Source organism: Trachypithecus francoisi, unplaced genomic scaffold (assembly GCF_009764315.1).
Source record: "Trachypithecus francoisi isolate TF-2019V2 unplaced genomic scaffold, Tfra_2.0 Lachesis_group13, whole genome shotgun sequence".
Lineage (NCBI taxonomy): Eukaryota > Metazoa > Chordata > Mammalia > Primates > Cercopithecidae > Trachypithecus > Trachypithecus francoisi.
In genome coordinates, this window is record NW_022681458.1 from 105,615,169 (window position 1) to 105,630,204 (window position 15,036).

Genomic DNA, 15,036 nt, shown 5'->3' on the forward strand with positions numbered 1-15,036 from the left:
TTATTCTTTCTTTCATTTGCAGTCTGCCAGAAAGTACACTAGATGCTTAGAACAGAACAAAATAATAATCTTGTCCTTTGTGCAGCTCATATTTCAAGGAGTACGGGAGGAGAGAGAAAAATAAGTAAATATATGGTGATAAATGCTAAATGAAAAAGTAATCTGAGTAAGTGCTAAGAGGGTTAAATACTTTGATGGGTTGCTGTTTTAACTAGGGTAGTCACAGAGTCTCTCTAATAATCTGATATTTGAGCAGAGACCTGACAGCAAGCCATGAAGATATCAGGTGGAAGATGACTCCAGGAGACAGATGAGCAGCTGCAAAGGACCTGAAGCAGGATGATACTTGGCCTGTTAAAGAACTAGCTGGGAAGCCAGTGAAATTGGAGCTGAATGAGTGAGGGCAGAGGGGAAGGAGATGAGGTTGGAGAGATTAGGGGTGGGGAGTGGATGAGGGAGCCAGATCACTTGGGGCCCAATGGGAAACCACCATAATGCTGTCTGATAGAACTTTCTGAACCAATGGGCATGTTCTATATCTGCATTGTCCAACAGGATTGTCACTCACCACTTGTTGCTATGGAGCACTTGAAAGGTGGCTTAGGACTTGAGTTTCAAGTGTGACTGAATACCTGAATTTTAAGTTGCATTCATTTAAATTAATTTCAGTTTCAACTTCACTACCAAAACATGGTTTCTGTATGGAACAGCACATTAGGATGACTCAATATACATTTAATAAGGTCACCCTGGCCACACAGATGAGAAGAGAGTACTGGAGCATAAGGGCAGAGGTGGGGAGAACAGTGAGAAGGCTGCTATAATCACCTGGGGATAGGTGGGGGCAGGTCCCATAGACCAGCGAGCTGGGAGGAGAAGAGAAGTGGTGGGAGTTTTTATGTATTATACTCCTAGATCCAACAAGGCATGCCAACAGTTTGGATGTAGGATATGGGTAAATGGGAAGAATCAGTGATGACCCCAGTGATTTCTGCATGGGAGCCTGAGAAGACAGAATTGCCATTATTGGAGAGGAGAAAAATGAGGGACGAGCAGTTTTGTATCATCAGGCCTCTGGTTTCAGGAATATAGATTTGAGATACCTAGTGGATATTCAGGTGGTGACATGAGAAAGGTAGTTGTTAGTCTGGAATTCAGACAAGAGTCTTTAACAGTAAAAATTAAAATGGAAAAAAAGAGCACAGTAATGATGATTTACTCAAATAAATGATTTTTTACTCTCATCCCTATATAAAAAATGATGCTGCCTTGGACTGACAATAACTAGGTGGATTTCTATAAATCTTGTCCCCAAGTTCAGAAGACCCTTTAGCAATGTTTGTAGTATTTAATTGAAATTCTAACCCTGCAGAGAAGCTACAGAATACCTTATCTGAGGGAGACAGACATGAACTGAACTCTTCTTCTGATGCTTTATGAATGAGATGAGGCTTGTGAGATGAGCCTCTCAGAACTTAAATTTCTCATCTGTAAAATGCAGGTTATCTTACTTACCTTGAATGCAACTACAAGCATTACATGAGATAATTTAAGCGAATTATTGCACAATGGTAAGCAGATGAAAGATGTGTAATAAGTGCTTATAAAATACATGAATTAGTCTGCTAGTGTATTTCCACTGATTGCAATCATGAGACTAAAAAAGCAAACCTGCTATTCAGAAATCTAAAATAATAACGAGTTTCTATTTATGGGCCTTCTAATACATGCCTATTACATACACAGTCAGTACAGGCAGTAATAAAGAGCATGGTCTCTAAAACCCAATTGCCTGAGTATGAAGCCTGGCTTTCCCTCTTACCAACTTTATGAACGTGTGTCTCAGTTTTATCATCTGTAAAACAGGGGTGATAATATAATCCATTCATAGACTGCTACAAGAATTCACTGAGCTAATAAAGTAAAGGCCCTTAGAACCATGACACATTAGTTAACATTACTGAAGTGTTAAACTGGATTTGGCAAAAGCAATATAAGAGACAACTTATACCTTCTTTGTGCTTCTAGGATTAAATGTCTTGAGCTACTTTTGGTTCCCAAGTCCCCTTTATGATTTAGTGAGAGTAACTGACTCTCCAGAAAAATACACAAACAATACATACCCACACAGTTCTGCATATGATTATAGAATGCTCAAAGACCCTTGGCTTTCATGCATGGATTAAGCTAAAGTTCCCAGATTTAATTCAACCCAAGAGATGAACCAAGACAAAGAACAGGCTAAATAATAAATAGCCTAGGATAACTGATGTTCTACTTACATTTCAGAAGAGGGAGAGGTAACTGTAGGATATGCTCTAGGAGAAGGTGGAATTGGAATGAAGTAGAAAGAATAAAACTTCCATTCAATGAAAATAAATGAGGGTTGTGAGTATTTATTACAAAATCTTTTATTCCAAAGACAGTGAATTGTCTTCCTAAATAAGAGTTTGCCGGCAAACAAGACATTACAAGAAAATCAGCATTTCAGTGGCTGAAGAGAGGCTCTGTTATCATCATTATTATTATTTTTAACCTGGCAGAGAAAAAAGAACCAAACGCTAATTGCAGAAAATGTGCTGGTGTCAGTAATGTGACTTGGTGCCATTTCTGAGCTGAGCAATTATGCACTTCCCGACTGATGCATTATCATGATGGCTCTCGGTGGGCACAACATATGGTGTTACTTTTGTTTTCAACAAGATGTAAACCAGATTTTTTTTTCACTGCATTTAAATAACACACAATGACTCGCCTCCTTCCTTACTCAGGTAAGGAGAGGACAGACAGAAAGCTTCAGTGATCTCCTTCTGGCTCATCTCCCTTAACCAGACAGGCTGCCTTTTAAATAGCAACCCTCCCAATTGATGTTTGGCTATAACATTTGCAGAAAAAAACATTTATTTGATACAATTTCAGTGTGGGACACTCCACATTTTTTTAAGAAATCCAACTCTCTTGTTCTTATGTCTCTTCTTTTTTATCCCCCGATCAAATTTCTTTCATCTCCATTATCAGGAACTTCTACTAGTTATCACTAAATGACTATCTCGTGAGTTGGGGTAATTCTGTAATAGATATTTAGAAACAGAGGAAAGGTTGATTCCATCAAGCAACATAAATTTCAATAAGCTGACCAGTAACTGTTGTCATTTAATTCTGATTTCAATTTATTTTTCTTTCCCTAATTAGTTTTAGTTGTTCTTCATTGCTTTTGTCTGGCTGCTTCCATTTGTAGTGTGTGTGTGTGTGTGTGTGGTGTGTGTGTGTGTGTCTTTTTTATTGAGTCTTTTATTCCTATTTATTAAACTCCATCTGCAAATATCCAGAAATTCCTGTGTTCTCTGATTTCATCAAGTCAGTTTTAGCTGAAATATACTCTTTTTCCTTGGATGTATGTTCAGAGCTTATTGTAGTTCTGAAATAATAATAAACAATTATTCAGTTCAATTAAAATATGTTTACTGAGTATTGTCTCTGTGCCAAAGTCTTTACAAAGATCTAGGAACAGAGATGAATTTCCCTATATGCCTCCCTATATACCATGAGTACTCAGTTTTGTGCATTGCAGAGCAGCTATGGATGACAATATTACCCTGCAACAAATGAACATACACAGAAGCATCTTCCCTTTTATGTAATTATGAGGCAAATTCCATTGAGAAAGTGACCCAAAGAATCTTGATAAAAACAGAACCTAGTGTAAACCAATGTGGTACAGATATTCCAAGTTCTAGGTCAATATTCAACTTTAGGAAATGTTTCAATCTGTTGAGTAAATGAAAAATGGGGTTTAAAGAATTATTTTGTTCACTGACATCGATATGAAAATGTCTGATTGGAAATTTCTTGGGATAAAATTTGTTCCCAGTGTTGGAAACTAGATTTTATCTATTTTTCCAAAAACTAACCAATATATTTGTATTGGGTATGTTAATATAACAAAGAAACTATTGCTATTTTTTAAAAATAGGAAACTACAGTCACCTTCATCATATACCTTATCTGAGGGAGACAGACATGAACTGAACTCTTCCTCTGATGCTTTATGAATGAGATGTGGCTCATCTCAGGGAGGAGAGCAAAATAATTTATCTCAGGGAAATGTGTTGTTGTTAAGACAAGTTCATGTATGCACAGGTTTATCTAGGTGACAGAAATAGAATAAAAGGGGATTAAACTACTCTATAAGGGGGTTGGTGGGTCAACTGGTAGTTCTGCTTTTAACTCTCTGAGAAATTGCCATACTGCTTTCCACAGTGGTTGAACCACTTTACACTCTCACCAACAATGTATAAGTGTTCCTTTTACTCCACAACCTCATTAGCATCTGTTATTTTTTTGTCTTTTTAATACATAGTCATTCTGACTGGTACGAGATGGTATCTCATTGTGGTTTTGATTTCATTTTGCTAATGATCAGTGATGTTGAGCTTTTTTTCAAATGTTTGTTGGCCACATCTCTGTCTTCTTTTGAGAAGTGTTTACTCATGTCCTTTGCCCACGTTTTAATGGGATTGTTTTCTCTTGTAAATTTAAGTTCATTATAGATGATGGATATTAGACCTTTGTCAAATGCATAGTTTGCAAATATTTTCTCCCTTTCTGTAGGTTGTCTGTTTATTCTGTTGACAGTTTCTTTTGCTGTACAGAAGCTCTTAAGTTTAAGTAGAAGTCATTTGCCAATGTTTTTATTGCTTTTGGTGTCTTTGTCATGGAATCTTTGCCTGTTCCTATGTGCAGGATGGTATTGCCTAGGTTGTCTTCTGAGTTTTTATAGTTTTGGGTAGTCTTTAAGCCATAGTGAGTATAGAGTATAAGGAAGGAGTCCAGCCTCAATCTTCTGCATATGGCTAGCCAGTTATCCCAGCACCATTCATTGAATAGGAAGTCTTTTCCCCATTGCTTGTTTTTGTCAGCTTTGTCAAAGATCAGATGGTCGTAGGTGTGTGGCCTTATTTCTGGTTTCTCTATTCTGTTCCATTGGTCTATGTGCCTGTTTTTGTACCAGTACCATGCTGTTTGGTTACTGTACCCCCCTATAGTATAGTTTGGAATCCCGTTACTGGATATATACCAAGAGGAATATTAATCATTCTATCACAAAGACATGTGCACATAATGTTCATTGCAAGATTATTCACAGTAGCAAAGACATGGAATCAACCTAAATACCCATCAGTGACAGACTGGTTAAAGAAAATGTGAAGCATATACACTACGGAACACTATGCAGTCATAAAAATATAAAATGACATCATGTCTTTTCCGGGGACATGGATGCAGCCAGAAACTATTGGCCTTAGAAAACTAATGTAGAAACAGAAAACCAAATACTGCATGTTCTCAATTATAAGTGGGAGCTAAATGATGAGAACTGATGAACACAAAGAAGGAAACAACAGACATTGAAGTCTACTTGAGGAAGGAGGGTGGGAGGAGGAAGAGGAGCAGAAAAGATTACTATTGGGTAGTGGGTTTAATACCTGGGTGATGAAATAATCTGTTTAACAACTCCTCCTGGACACGTTTACCTATGTGACAAACCTTCAGATGTACCCCCGAATTGAAAATAAAAGTTAAAAAAGAGGGTTGCAATAGAAAGTGAGGAGGTGGCATCTCAGCACTGAACTAAGAGGATATGAGGGAAGACTGAGAGAAGTTATGAGAGCAGGTTCAATGGAAGGGAGTCCAGACTGAGCAAGAGAAAGGTGAGAAAGAGAGTCACAGTGGGACCTTAATGCTGAATTCTGTTCTTTGTTCCTCTTTCTCCTCCACAGGTCTCAACATCTATCAAAAGCAAGAATGGTGTTTTGGAGAAGCAAGGAGGTAGGACTATGTCCATGTTTAGGACAATATGAAACAAGATGAGAAAGGGCAGTTGCAGCACATGCAAGATTTGGAGAGAAGAAATCAAAAGTTGAACTTGGAGCAGGCAGTGGATGGCAATCACCAAGAGCATTTAAGTCTGACCCCAGGAATCCTCAGGAGTAAAGGAATGGTGATGAGGGGATGGATTACCCAAGTTACTTGAAATATTGAGAGCTCCATCATTTACTCTGGATGTTTAAGGGTTAAGTATGACATGCCCATAGGACTGGAAAATCTGGGAACATTCCAGTTATACTAAATTGATGACAATGATCAACATATTTCTCAATTCTATTTCTCTTTTCAGGTAGAATTATTTTTCACTGCAAAGTAATCATTAATGTGAAAAATGAGTTTTAAAAAAATTAATTTATATTTAATTAATTTATTTACTTAGCATTCTGACAAATGGAGGTAAAAAAAGCCAAGACATTCCTAGCATTAAGAGAAAGAGAAGCAGAAAACCTCAAATAAAATATCTAAATCTTTCTTCTACTTTTGCTAAGTGGTTTTCCTTTTAGGAAAAAATGGATGGCTATAGCTGTGTAAATCTCTTCTAAGAAGTGCATATGGTAAAGGAAGGAGATCATCAAAATCTCTTTAATAATCTGTCAAATGTTATTCGTTGCATTCTTATGTCTATTAACAATGTTTTCCTCTTTGGAACAGCTGTCTCCTGTGCTATAAGCAGTAGCGAAGAATTGTTAACTGCATATTGAGAAAGTGAATAAAACATTTCCATCATCAAATACATTGATTAAATAATTTTTGACTCAAAATGCTTTTCAAAAAAAGCTAACTGATTTTTGAGTCTTTATTCCCTTTCTTTTGATTTTTTAAATGATGAATGTTTATTTACAGATGGTACTTATGAACCACATATATGAAAAGATGTAATATAATGCAGATATGGTTATCCAGAAATAGCCCTTGAATAAACCTAGATGCAGAGACCAAATTCACATAGCTAGAAGTGCCTCAGTATTCTTCCTCCATGTATTAACATACAACACATTTCACTGAGTTTATTTTGGTCTTCAAGCTTCTTGATGCCAATAATCATCAATTAATTCATTCATGATACAGTCAGCAGAATACTGTAGCCATAAGGGCACTTAGTCACTTCTCAGTTACATGTGGACTATCCATGCTCCCTTCTAAACTTCAGGCTGGCTTTGTCTTATTGGTAATATATACTCATAGTAAGCTAGCTTCTGGGTGCTCAGATACTTAACTTCTGAAAATATGTTGGAATAAACCAAATATAAATAAGAGATTAGACCTACTATTGAGATGAAACATATTCTAAGATAAAAAATATATGACTTCTCAATGAATTGTTATTTCTGTCTACAATACTTTTTCTGTACGATTGATGAATATCATCAAGAATAGGCTGCCTACAATGTTGATAACTAAGTTTACTTTGCAATTCTAAATGCGGTTCATAACACTTTATTAGCTCAGAGAGAGGTTAGTAGGATGAATCCAGTTTCCATAAGCCCTTCTAAATGGGAAGTGAGACCTCTCCCACATAAATGAGTATTTTTAATTAATTAGAGATAAAAATAGTGTATCTAAATGTTCCCCTGGGGAAGAGGTTGTGTACAGGAGCTCTCTATTGCCAAACTTTCACATTAGGTCAAACCCAGGATTTCAAGCTATAACCATGTTTGCCATCTTTAAAGCAATTATTCATATTTAAGAACAAATCAATTTTTTGACAAACAGTGTCCAAGTATGGGGTCTGGTATAACCTTAGGGAGACAGAGTCTGCTGTGTATCTAAAATCAACCCATAAGTACTGGTGGACAATCCATAAAGATTAGGAATGAAAGAAGTAATAAATATTGTCCTCAGCAATGTCAATGTTTCATTATCTAAACATGTTTACTTGTGTTCTCTGTGTGATACTAGATCCCTGGCAGCAACTGGTCATGCTCACATGCCTCCTTAGAAAATAAAACACCAACACAAAGCACAACAAATGAACTGTTTTTGATAGGCATTTGAAAAAACCTATAGCAAGCAGTGTTGATCATGGCTCTAAGAATGCAAGTTAATTAAATTTGATGATATCTGAAATATTTAAACCTTTATTTATTAGTAAACATTACAGAGGGAAAAGAAACATTCAAATGGCACAAAGTAGGTAAAATAAATGTTTACTATTTTTAGCCTCATTTAAAATCTTTTGTCAGTTGAATTTACTCTAAGCTTTATAAAAAGGATTCTTATATAGAAGAGAAAGACATATTTTACCAAAAGAAAGAAGTAAACAAATGTTTAATTCCACTATACCTTCTAAATTAAGAACTGTTGTGAATGACTTCCCTAATACTGTGAAAATTAGTTGGTGATGATTAGAGGCCAAGGCAAGAATTTCATAATGAAGACAAAATATATAAGCTTCTTTCAAACACAGGGATCCATGCATACATGTACTATTGCTGTTTTAAAATTCAGGCTGAATGAAAATAACTTACCTGACACAACAATAATGAGAATCTTAGCATTGGTACCTAAGAGACTATGGAAGAATTTCAGGGTAGCTGGGATGTCTTTTACATAATACAGCATCTAGAAATGGAAAAAGAGAAAAGAGATGCTTCTTTATGTTTAAGTCTTTATTGCTTGGGCTGGATACTCCTAGAAAGTTTGATTTTCTAGTTGAGTTAATTTTTATCCAAGAAAACACTTAAGAAATTTAAAAATAAAAGATATTGCATGAAGACATAGAACAATAATGTGAGAAAATATTTGGAGAAATGGAAAAGTATGGTATTTGTTTGAATAGAGTCAAATGGTTTTAAATTTACTCTTTCTGGCTTCCATAGCACAGACATTTATAGCTGGAGACACTTAGTCACCATCCCACATGGGGACATGAATCCTATGCCTATTCTATAATTCGTGAATTGCAGTTCTTCTGGGAGAAAATGGTTTCAGCACCATAAAAACAGACCCCATTTCATGGAACGTTGCTTTACAATTAAGCCCTTTGCACCAGCTTCTCCATATGCTCACAGATGCTTTTTTAAAATCACAGAAAATATGACAGGCTCTGATGATGACAGATTCTGTAGGAAGTTGGACTACATAAAGCATGAGGTTATCTGCTTGGCCACAGGGCGTTTAGGGGTCAGGCCACGCATTTTTAATAATTATGGACCAATCTCTAGTGAAGTACAGGCCTTTCCACCCAACACAGAGCTTGGACTTAGGTATTGACAGTGGGAAATTGTTCCCCATGGCTTGCATCTTTGGACTGCACTCCCATAGACACTTCTTATATCTCATCTTCATCTTTGTTGGACAAGAATTCAATGTTCCATATAGCCTGTCCTTAGAGAATTCATTGCACAAAAGAAAAGTACTTTAGCTATGCCTGTTTCATATGAATGAATTAAATAAAATGGACCTGACCTGTGCATGGCTCACGGTGCCTTAGGGGCTACACTCCACATTTTCCACCACAGGGACCATAGGCAGGTACCCAAATATAGCAAATCAATATGATGACTAATAATCTGCAATATGACCTGGCTGGAAATGCAGAGGTGGCCCATAGAAGATCCCTTAAATTTTTCTCAAAAACAGTGAAATTTTCTGAATTGACAGTGAGGTTGTAAAAGTATCATGAGAGTGTGAGGACTATAGTGAGTAATAGAGAGGCAGAGATGCTGCACAGAAAAATGGGGCATAGACAGAGATGGAGAGAGAAGAACAGGATAGAGATGCAGAGGGAAACAGAATTGTCATAAGAAAGAAGGAACAAACATGGAAGTTTTAAGAGAAATAGGAAAGAGAAGTTGATTCCCGAAATCACAACATTTATAACAGAAAAAAGAATGGGATCCAGGATTAAGCAGAGGGAGTGTTTTTTGATAAAAGGAGGTTTTTGCAATAAGATGGAAGAAGGAGATGATGCACAAATGCAGTTATGTTTGCAAAGTTAGCGGGTGAAAAATGAGTTTCTATCTGGTAGTTTCTATTTTCTCTATACATTGTGAAGTGAGGTCATCGGTTCAGAACGAGTGATCTGGGAGAGATTGCAGTAGTAGTAAGGAGAGAGGGGAGTTATAAAATAGTTATGTGAGGAAGTGGGAACAAAAGCAAATCTGGTAGAGAAATATCTTGGCATCCTGGACAGTGATAAGTACTACCTGACAGGCAAAAGATTTCATCAGCTAAAGAAGCAGAGACATAGAATTGCCTGTATATGACAAAATCGGAGTATTTCTTCCTTTGACTTGTAGTAAGTTTATTCTTTTGGGGTGACTATCGTTGTAGACCAGGAAGAAAAACAGTGTTTTGTTGTTCATCAAGTGGTATTGCCAAAATACATACATTTCCCGATGGGAACCAACTTCCAAAACCCATACATCCCTTATGCTATTCAGAAATATCAGTTATCTCTGGAAATCCAGCCCCATGTTATCTACTCAATAGTCACTCCTTTTCTACACCATGTATGAGTCAGTTTGTTGGATCTGGGTGATGGAAGTACAAATTTATTGAACCGAGATATCATTTAATCTGCCCCTTCGACGATATGTCCACTACAGACACACTCTGGGACATTGGTCCACTCAAACCTTTAGAGTCACTAGAGAATATGTTATGATGTTATCATTCTCAAATCTCTATATAAACATTCAATGATATAAAAATAAATTAAAGACTGGGTGCAGTGGCTCACACCTGTAATTCCAACACTGTTGGAGGTTGAGGTGGGAAGATCACTTGAGCCCAGGATTTTAAGACCAGTCTGGGCAACATAGTATGACCGCAGCTCTACAAAAAATAAAAAAATTAGTTGGGTGTGGTGGTGCACACCTGTGGTCTTAACTAACCCGGAAGTTGGAGTGGGAGGATTGCTTAAGCTCAGGAGATTAAGGCTACAGTGAGCTAAGATCATGCCACCACACTCCAGCCTGGGTGACACAGCGAAACTCCCATCTCAAAAAAAGAAATAAGAATTAAGCCAATATTTTTCATGGATAACTGTAGAGGTATTTTGATTAGAGAAAACTGGTTTTTTGAATGTTAAAGAGAATCTTAGTATTATAAACATCTTTATCCTTTATTTGGGCAGATCATGGTCACTTGTAAAATTAGAAATCAGAAGATTTTCATTTTCCTTTTAAAAGTTAGAATAGTAGGTATTCATTATATATAGATAGATAGATAGATAGATAGATAGATAGATAGATAGATCTGAAAAGTCTTCTTTTTATAATACATATTCTTACCTGAATCATATGAATAAAGTCCCACTTTTGAACCTCCTTTTTCTCCAACATTCTTTTTTGATATTCAGATGATGTCTCGTTACGCCAAGCAAACTTTACATTCTCAAGGTTTGATGTCTTGGCTACAAGCTCTAAAATACAGAGAAGAGGTGACACACCATCAATTTTAATTGCAAATGTGGAACCCATTTCCATTTAGAATTTTAATGCAATCAATGTTATATGCAAACAGATGGAAAGAACATTTTTCTTTCTTATGTCTGGGAGACCAGAGAGTTCATACTGCTTTTTTTCTAGTATTTAATGAAATTAGAGGTGAAAGAAACAGTCAGTAAGAAATAATTACAAGAACCCTGGGCAGACATAGGTTATATTGTCTTAGTATTAATGAAGAATCAACTGGTGAATTTTATCAATGGAAAGTGAATTGGAAACAGATGATATGTTTGTATAATTCAGGAGTAAGCAAACCACTGTCCAGGGACTATATCTAGCCTGCTACTTATTTTTGTATGAACTACAAGCTAAAAACTTATATTGTTCTACTTCCTGACTTTGTGTCACTGCCATTCATGTTTCACGTCATTACATTTTTGAATGATTTAAAACAACAAAAGAAGGATGCCATTTCATATGTGAAAATGATATGAAATTCAAATGTTAGTGTTTACAAATAAAGTTGTATTCAAACACAGCCATGCTCATTAGTTTACCTTTTTTTCGGTGCCTTTGTGGCACATGGCAGGTTGATTAGTTGTGACAGAGACTGGATTGACCTTCTGAGTCTAAAATATTTACTATTTGGTCTTTGCCAGGAAAAGTTTATGAACTTCTACTGTAACCCACTAAACATAAGCTCTTTAAGGTTGGTTTAAATAATTCTGGATCAATGAATAAATCTCCATCTAAGCATAACCATCAAAAAGTAATCATTGATGACAACTGGGGAATGGATTAAGTGTCAATAGAAAAGGGAGTTTATTATTCACTGTTCACATTTTGAGATGTTTAGTCATGCCTGCCAAGAACTAATTCAGTTCTTCTCCCACTAAACTTGTGAAAAGTATATCAGAGTAACTATATTATTAATCATTCAAGGGAACAATTTGAGTTAAGTCTTTTGGGATAGGATCTGGGGTAGAGGACCAGGAGTTACAGGTACCTTTGTATTTGGCAATTTGTTCAGCACTTGGCTCAACAACTTCATTGTTGATACAAACTCCTGGGTATTGAGCCTGAACTCTGGAGACAATTTGAAGATCAATTTCACCTGGAAGATAAACATATGAGACAGGTCACATCATTCCAGCAAGAAATGATTGAAAACAATTTTAGTTGATTTATTATTTGCCCTACCTTTACTAGGAAAGCCTAGCATTAATAAAAAATAATGTTCAACTGCTGCCCTGCCATGAGGCCTGTGATGCTGAACAGCTAGGTTCTAAGTAGGCATAGTAATGTGACTCAAGGAGGGCTGTGAGTGCCATTCATTCGTTCATATGATCTTTAACATCTATCACTATATTTCATCAAATCAAAGATGCTGTTGATTGTAGAAGGAAATTAACCCTTATTTTTGTTTCACCAAGTTAGAAGAAAAGCCACTGTCAATTATAATTTTAAGATTTTATCAACTGGACAGCATAACAATATCAGAGGTATTAAAATATGAAAAAAATGCACCTCAGAATTGATAGAGTAGGCTAGGCCAGAAGAGTACAAGAAAAAAAAGTCAGATTAAAAAAGGGTACAAATAAGTCAGATAAAATAAAGAAGAAAAACATGTCAGATATCTGCCCTCATAAACACTATTACCTGTGACACAGACACAGAAATAGCCCTGGCTCAGTTGAATTAAGGTAGGAAAGGGGAAAAAGAACATGTGGGGAGAGGACGAGAGATGAGGCCAGGGTGATGGTGCTTCATGGGGGAAGATCACTTGTGAACTCTGTCACTCTCAGGGTAAATGGCAGTTAGCCCAGAAACTGTGGGGAAGTGAGGGATTGCAGATACAGGGGACAAGATGACAGACACACACACAGAAAATAGAAGAGTGTATTTGGAACTACTAGCAGTCTGGATTTCTTAGAATATGGAGCAAGGCAGGGCCTCCAAGCAAGAGGTGATTCCAGAAAGGTATGGTGAGGTGACTGTGAGCAAGGCAGATATTTATTCATACTTATATTATTCATATTATTATATGAATATAATATAATTATATTATTCATATATATTATTCATATTACACCACGTTTCAGGCACTGCACTAGGCTCTACAGAATGATTATAAGAAGGGTCAGTAGATACCTGCCCTGGTGAAAATTCAGCCTGTAAGGGACAGTGTAAGGGAGATGACAATAATCAGATGGATTTGAGTTTTAAACCTGTCTTCTTCACTTACTGGGTGTATACGACTTTGGGCAATTTGCTTTACCTCTCCAAGCTTCATTTTTTTTAATTAGAAAAATAAAAATAATAATAGTACCTAATTTATTAGTTGTGAGGGTTAAATGAAGTAATGCATATAATACACAGTGCAAAATAAAGTTGGCACTGAATAAATGTTAGCTGTTCATTATTTTTATTGTTATTTTGAGTACATCTCTTTGAAAATATCTCTTCTCTCCCTATTGCTGATACCTCCAACTTATGTTTTGCACTTTAATTCAATTAGGTTATGATGTTGACCTTCATTAAAATGGAAATACCTCCTGGCAAGATTAGCATAGGAAAATGATGTTAGTCTTTAACATTTGGCATAAATGACATTAACAGAACCTTTCCAAGGTTGCACATGGCAGGAAGCGAAAGCAGAGGTCATAAGACTGGGAGGTCTGGAAGGAAAGAGATGAGGAAGATAAACCAGGAACAGAAGATGCTAGACTAGGAAAAGACAGTGGTCCAGGAGCATATGAGAGTCCCAAGCACTGGCAATAGGAGATGGCATACATGGTGTGTGTGGAGGGAAGGAGGGAGAGTGGGAAGGAAGCTGAAACAGAGTATGAAGTCACTTTTGTGACCATTTTCTTCACAGCCAGCTCTACCTACTTAAAATCGTGTATTTCTTCATTGATAACTATAGCTGCCATTTATTATTGGCCACCTACTAATTGCCAAACACTGTGCTAGGCTCTTTACCTGGAACATCTCATTAATCCTAAAGGCAAGTTCCATGATATTATTAATATTCCCAACTGGATTAGGTGATTTGAGTATGTTGACATTCAAGGGATATTGATATACCTGAAGTTTAAGTCACATTTGTCTAAATCTACAATGTTTGTTCTTCTAACTACTTCATGTAAGAAGTAGAAAGATAACAAATACTAAAAAGACATGAAAAGCCTTATATTCTTCTGTTCAGCAACCATTTTGAAGGGAAAAAAAGGTAACTAAGACAAAAGCCTGATAAGAGTAGCTGTGGGCTAATGGGAAATAGATTCTAGCTTGCCCCCAAAAGACTAGAGACCAAAATTTTCTGTTCTTGCCTCATATTAACCTAGCCACACATTTTAAATGAAAAATTTGAGGATCTCAAATTTAACATTTTGAAAAAGATAACTGAAATGCAATTATATTCCCTCAGAGCTTGATGAGCTCTCCTCCAAAGATGGACCTAGACATTTCAGGTTGGCCTGGTTGGCAAAATATATCTAGCACAATCTGGGACATGTTCACAGCCAGGCAGTCCCTCTTCCTGGGGCACTGATAGAGGACACAATGCTATAATCACAATTGACATACGGAAACCGTTGGTTTGCATAACAGCCTCTAGAGTGTAAGCCCATGTGTGCTGGATTCCTAGCAAAAATAGATTAAGTTTAAGAAGAGGCGATAATGCAACTATTTCCTTAAGAGTCAATTAGAACATAAAATCTATTTCTGACCTCATAAGTAGGGTGACCATACT

The 15,036-nt window shown here is 36.5% G+C and overlaps 1 protein-coding gene across 3 annotated transcripts in view; it reads right to left on the reverse strand.

Annotated features, from left to right (window-relative positions):
* HNMT (histamine N-methyltransferase) overlaps positions 1-15,036 on the reverse strand; it is a 57,863-nt gene that overhangs the window by 3,102 nt on the left and 39,725 nt on the right. For 2 of the 3 annotated variants that reach the window (XM_033231643.1, XM_033231642.1), the window contains 3 exons: positions 12,289-12,396; positions 11,127-11,257; positions 8,358-8,451 (listed from right to left, as the gene is read on the reverse strand). In XM_033231643.1, coding sequence (XP_033087534.1) covers positions 8,358-8,451; positions 11,127-11,257; positions 12,289-12,396 — 333 coding nt within the window. Of the gene's footprint in view, positions 1-8,357; positions 8,452-10,536; positions 11,015-11,126; positions 11,258-12,288; positions 12,397-15,036 lie in introns of those variants that run through there. The other variant, XM_033231644.1, reaches the window with a different exon arrangement.